General features: G+C 50.1%; 1 protein-coding gene across 1 annotated transcript; it reads left to right on the plus strand.

Annotated features, from left to right (window-relative positions):
* The first annotated feature begins 3,532 nt into the window (after positions 1-3,532).
* LOC138242540 (zinc finger protein 235-like) lies at positions 3,533-4,657 on the plus strand. The gene has a single exon (XM_069198075.1). The coding sequence runs from the start codon at positions 3,533-3,535 to the stop codon at positions 4,655-4,657; it is 1,125 nt and encodes a 374-aa protein (XP_069054176.1).
* Positions 4,658-6,657: the final 2,000 nt, after the last annotated feature.

Genomic DNA, 6,657 nt, shown 5'->3' on the forward strand with positions numbered 1-6,657 from the left:
TTACAGACATATCCTAGTCCCCCGTAACCGTAGCTGTAACAAATATAATTCTATCACATGTATCCTCAAATACAAGTTAATATGCAATGGAACTAGTACTGGGTTTGTTCCATGCTGAAAAGAGAAGAAAGGAAGTACAACGTTTCAGCTGTGAAGCCTTCTTTGGGCGGGGTTTCACTTTGTGTTCCTTTTCAGCTGACGCATGCTTACACGGCTACCCGCCTGAACTACAAGTAAATATGCTTTTACTCCCGTGAACTAAACATTAAACAGGTTTGGAATCATAGTTCAACTCTTAAGAGTTATAAAGTGATTAAAGAAGTATTATACTCAAAGATCCATTGGACAAGTCTTTGCTTGGGCTTAAATAAGAGGGAACTTAGGGTTGGTCCAGGGTCCGAGATGGCAGTGGCTGTATTCTGGGAGGGTCCCCAATCTGGGAGGGTTCTGCAGACAGAAGAGAGAGAGAGCTATGTTGACCAAAAGAGTCCCAACTGTCTAATTCCGTTCATCAGGCGAAAACAAGATTTCTTCTGTTGCCGAAAGGACATCTTGGCCTCAGTTTTGTATTTCACTCCCTGCCTGGAGTCTTGAAGAGTTAAGGTCCTGGGTAGGACTGCTTGCAGTCACATGGTTGGGGAAAAGTCTGATTGCCAGTTTTAGTTGGAGAGAGATGAGGAGCCAGTGAGTAAACCTAACAAAAATGAGCTCCTTGACAGTTTTTAAGAGACCGCATCACCAATTGGCCTTCCTTTGGGCAATGCATGGTCTAGGAAAGGAAACAGACTGGCTGGAGCCCATTTGCATAATAAATTATTCCATTGTTCGGCTTTGATACATCTTTGTGATGTCTCTTATCAGAGGGGGCCTCTTTAGTTACATTTCCCTGTGTTTAGAGAGAGGCACCATGCTGCCTTGGTCAAGACGCACAAAGATGATTAGAAATCTTGAATAACGAAATTCTACTCAATTAAGTCTCAGTGAAATTTTGTACCATGGTGTTACTGTATTCAAATTAATGGGCATTTCCTCCTTTATTGTAATTTATGAGCAATTTGTGATTCCTCCTAGTCTCTTTTATTGATGTGTCTGTCTGGACCGTGTCTAGGTGCCTTTTCTGTCCCCAAAAAATTCCAATGGCAGGAAAATTGAGCAGACAAAATGTCCTGCAAGGTGTATCTTTGTTTTCCTGCAATGTGCTTACAGGGTAATCTGTCCTTCCCAGAGTATAACTTTGCCTTGGAAGTTGACTACAGACACTGGGGTTTCATGTCGGCGTTCTTGGTGTTTAGGGCTAACCTTTTGGGTTTCCTGTAGTTCCCAGAACCTCACTTGGGCAGAGGTGTGCCTCCTTGCCTCCTTTTATTTGTATTTTCATTCACTTTCTCTGGGATCGAACAGCTCATGTGTTGTTTGACTGTTTTGTGGCCATCAGGCTTGCCAATATAGCCTCCATCCGTAAAGTAAGTTTCTTTCCTAGCTCGGATTTTATGTTTTTCAGCTTTTTTTTAATGGGATGTTGGCTTTTGAACCCTGTGCAAAGCTGGTGTTAAAGGTCTTGTTCTCTTGTCCCGTGTTTGCAGGGTCAGAGGTCAGCGCTCTCCCTGACTCTGGGGACAGGGCTCCTCTTGAACAGCAGCACAGTGAGGAGGAGGGGGGCTCCCGTCTGATGCAGGAGACAGAGCTCGCCGCAGCACAAGGGAAAGAGACACTCAGTGAGCAGCAGCACCCAGAGAGCAGACAGAGGGTGGAGGATCTGGACTCTGTGCCCACGATGAAGACTGAGCCTGAGAGAGAGACACCTGGGCTCTTCGTATGTGCTGATTTTACAGAGAAGATTAATAATCTGGACACAAACAATATTACACAAGGTTGTAATGAGCTGGGCCGTGTCTCTGTACAAGAGCACAAGGAAGAACTGGGTGAGTTTAATCTTACAGAGCAGGACATGGAGCCCCAGTTGACTGACCCTGCAGAGCAGCAGACTGCTGTACCTGGTGAAGAGAACAGTACTGAGTCACAGCACCCAGAGGAGAGTAAGGACAGGGAGGAACAACAGCAGCACCTACAGCGCATGATGATAATTAGGCCTTGTTCTGTTCAAGTGGAGAGACTCTCATTGCAGAGTCTAAAACATTCATATGATCCCTTAGTATCTGATGACTTCACACGTAGGTTTAATAATCTGGTCACTGAGAAAAGTGTTGAAAGATTAAATGAACTGGGGTGTGTGTCTGTTCTTGGGCACAGAGAGGAACAACTGAATGATCTGGACGGTTTTAGTCTCGGAGAGCTGGAGAGGGAGCCCCAGTTGATTCACACTGCAGAGCAGCAGACTGATGTACCTGGTGAAGGGAACAGTACTGAGTCACGGCACCCAGAGGAGAGTCAGGACAGGGAGGGGCAAGAGCAGCACCTACAGCGCATGATGATAATTAGGCCTTGTTCTGTTCAAGTGGAGAGACTGTCATTGCAGAGACTAAAAGGGGAGGAGGGGTGGGGCTCCAGTCTGATGCAGCAGACAGAGCTCACCGGCGCACAAGGGAAAGAGACTACTGGGGAACAGCACACAGAGAGCAGACAGAGACAGACTGTGCTCGCGATGAACATGGAGCCTGAGAGAGAGACACCTGGACCCTTAATAACTGGGGACTCTGTAGGCCAGTTTAATAATGTGCGTACGAAGGAAATTGCCGAGAGGTTTAATGATCTGGATTCTGTCTCTCCTCGTGGGCCCCAAGAGAATGAACTGGCTGTTTCGAATGCTGTAGATGAGAGACCCCGAACGACTCCCACTGGGGGTCACGAGGGAGAGAACGCAGGTCTGTTTGGGGGCACAGGGCAAGATCATCACGGGGAGCGTTCGCAGAGTGAGAAACCCCAGAGAGGCCTGAGGAGCCAGGGGGGTGATCCGAGGCCTGGCTCAGAGGGTGTGGGCAAAAATTCCTCGCAGCAGCTACCGGGTTTATGTCCGTCCAACGGTTCAAAAAAACACCAGCACCTTCACGTGGGGAAGAGACCGTTCGTCTGCGGTCAGTGCGGGGCCAGTTATATTTACCCGATTGACTTAAAAACCCACCAGCTCATGCACTCGAGAGAGAACCAGTTCAGCAGCCGCCAGTTGTACACGTGCAGTCGGTGTGAGAAGAGCTTTAGTACACCAAACCTGTTAAGAAGTCACCAACGCGTTCACACGTGGGAGAGACCGTTCGGCTGCAGTGAGTGCGGGACCAGTTTTATTTGCTCGAGTGACTTAAAAGCCCACCAGCTCGAGCACACGGGGGGGAAAGCATTCAGCAGCGGGCAGAGTTTAACTCCGTCAAACGGCTCGGCGGCGCGCCCACCCGCGCCCCCCAGAAAGCGTCACGCTTGCGATCAGTGCGAGAAGAGCTTTGCTATACCGAGCCGGTTGAAAGCCCACCAGCGCTTTCACACGGGGGAGAGACCGTTCAGCTGCAGTCAGTGCGGGAAAGCGTTCTGCAGCGAGAGGGACTTAAAGAGTCACCAGCGGGTTCACACGAGCAGACGGTTCATGTGTAGCGAGTGTGGGAAGGCGTTTCTGGATTTAAGGGGCTTGCGGTCGCACGAGCGCGTTCACACGGGGGAGAGACCGCTCAGCTGCGGTGAGTGCGGGAAGACGTTTGCCTTTCTGTGCTCCTTAAAATATCACGAGCTCCGCCACACTGGGGAGAGGCGGTTCGGCTGTGCCGCGTGCGGGAAGAGGTTCTTCTCGGCCACCCATCTGAAGAGTCACCGGCTCCGTCACACCGGGGAGAAGCCGTTCAGCTGCAACCTGTGTGGGAAGGCCTTCACACGGCCCTCCCACGTGCGAGCGCACCAGCGGCTCCACGCGGGCGAGCGGTGGTTCGTCTGCGGCCAGTGCGGGAAGAGGCTCAGCAGCGAGAAAGGGCTGAGGGGCCACGAGCGGCTCCACGCGGTGGATCGGCAGTTCGTCTGCAGCCAGTGCGGGAAGCTGCTCGGCAGTGCGGGCACGCTGAGGCGCCACGAGCGGCGCCACGCGGGGGATGGGGAGCCGTTCCGCTGCGGCCAGTGCGGGAAGAGCTTCTCGACGGCGGGCGGCCTGCGCGCCCACCGGCGCGCCCACACGGGGGAGAGGCCCTTCGTCTGCAGCCTGTGCGAGAAGCGCTTCTTCACCTCGAGCCACCTGAAGGAGCACCAGGTCCGCCACACGGGGGAGAAGCCCTTCGCCTGCGGCCTGTGCGACAGGCGGTTCACCCGGCGGGCCTGCGCCAACAAGCACCGGCGCCTCCACGCTCGGGACACGTTCGCCTGCCGCCTGTGCCAGAAGCTCTTCAGCACCGCCGGCCGGCTGAAGACGCACCTGGGCCTCCACACAGGGGGCAGGCCCTACGTCTGCGACCAGTGCGGGAAGGGCTTCGGGCAGGCGGCCTACCTGAAGGCCCACCAGAGCGTGCACACCGGCCTGAAGCCCTTCAGCTGCCGGCAGTGCGGGAGGGGCTTTGCCAAGTCGAGCCACAGGAAGTCCCACGAGACCACCCACACGGGGGAGAAGCCGTTCGGCTGCGAGCAGTGTGGGAAGAGCTTCCGGCGGCCCGCTGACCTCCGGCGCCACCAGGGTTCTCTGAGACACAAGAAGAGAGCCCGTTTGGCTATTGGCGGCAGCCCGGCAACTTGAGGGTCGAACCGTCAATCCATCGTGTCCGCGCACGAGAGCTGGATTCAGGTCAGGGTGGGGGGCGGTTTCCCACGGCACATTCCTCCGCATGAGTGGAACCGCTCGGCTGGAGTCGGCGGAGGGGTGGGCAGCCTCGGGAAAATCGAAAAAGCAGCGGCCCGTTCACACGGGGAGACCGCCGAGTTGTGGCGGGGATCCAGACTCATAATTGAAAGGTTTGGGGTTCAAATCCTGGATTGGACACTGCTTAAGCAAGAAAGTGCAATCAGATTGTTTCAGTTGAACACCTTCTGCATAAATGGATAAATGAATCAGCCAAAGAACTAACCCTTCATCAAATGAGAGGAGGCCTATTGGTAGATTGTTAAAGAATTAAAGAAGCGCCTCTTGTTCTCAATTGAAATGTAAGTCCATGTAATTTACATTTGTGTCCAATTTCCAGTTTGCGTTTCATTGTTTTAATCTGAAGAAATCCGTTGGGTTGTAAACGTCTTTAATGATTTTGAATGTTTGTATTGGAGACCATCACGATAATCTCTTTTCAGGACTAAAGAAATTCAGTTATGTCAACCTCTCAGGGCAGGACATTCCCTTAAGCCCTGGAATGGATCTGGTTGCTCTTTTCTGAAATGATTACAGAGCAGCAATATCTTTTATATATGGCATTGACCACAATTTTTATCATTTTAACATTTTAATCAGGCAATTTTCGCTTAACATCCTTTGATTAAATTCCATCCTTTCAACTATATCTTAAAATGTTGCTAGCTTTCTTATTTGCCTCCCCACATTGTCTTGAAGATGTAAATATATCGGAACATAAAAAACTACAGGACATCTCCTGCATAAGTACAGTGGACTCTTCTAGACCAGTGTGTCCTGTTTTGTATTTATAGTTTACAGTCTCTATTCTCACAGCCTGCAAGCAATACCTTGCACCTGTCTACATTAAACATCCTCTGGAAAATGTTGGCTTAGTCTTGAATTTTATTTAAAATGTTTGCAACTCTCATTTGGTATCATCTACAAATTTGATTAGCTTTGAGGCCTCGGACAGTCTTGGAGAACATCGATAACGGACCGGACTTTTTCTGCCGTAGTAACCCGAGTAAACGTTTTATATCGCCTTATACCAACAGTAGAGAACGCTGTGTTCCACGTTCAAATAAAAGGCACCAATTTCGCTTTTCCTGATGTCGAAAATGTCTCGTCTTTCAAATGTATGCGTCTCTTGGGTTTATATCATTTTAGACGTGTTTCTTGTTTGTATAGTAGTTTTACCTTTTATGCTGTAATTATTTTAACTTTTCTTCCTAGTTTTCTTCCATTACTTCGAGAAAGCTACGCATCGCATAACGTGGCTCGGTCGTGCAAGATGTATTAAATCTTGATAAAAAAACTGATTTTATTTTGCCAGTCGCCGTGAGGTCCACATTACCTGCCGCCCTCCTCTTAATAAAAATGGGTCAAATAACTGTTTGTGCCATGTGTTAATTTCTTTTTCTCTTTTATGTTCGCAGATGTCAAAATGCGGCTGTCTTATTATAAGGCGATAGTGTGTTATATGGCAATGAAGTGGCATTACTGGGAGATTGCGGAATAATGCAATATTGTACTACTGCATCGTTACCCACAACAGCGGAGGTGGGATTTGTTTTTTCTTTCTGTTACTGCTTTTCACGGACAGTCTGCATGGAGTGTTCCACACTCTCTTACCTGCCGAAATGTACTGCGTGCTGTGACTGTGCCCTGTATGAGACCAGAGCCCTGAGACCATCTCGGCAGGTGAGAGAGTCACAGTCGGAGGGTTCAATAATAATAATAACATCATTTTATTAACCCTATACAATTTCTTCCATTAGGAATTTGTCTTTTTGCAGACCCCAGCTTGCTCTCCAGGAGACACACAGACAGGGAGAGAGAAGCTGGGGGTCAGAGCGCAGAGTCCGCCATTGTACAGTGCCACCTGGAGCAGCTGGGGTTCAGGGCCTCGCTCAGGG

This window comes from Lepisosteus oculatus, chromosome 14 (genome assembly GCF_040954835.1).
Source record: "Lepisosteus oculatus isolate fLepOcu1 chromosome 14, fLepOcu1.hap2, whole genome shotgun sequence".
NCBI classification, from domain to species: domain Eukaryota; kingdom Metazoa; phylum Chordata; class Actinopteri; order Semionotiformes; family Lepisosteidae; genus Lepisosteus; species Lepisosteus oculatus.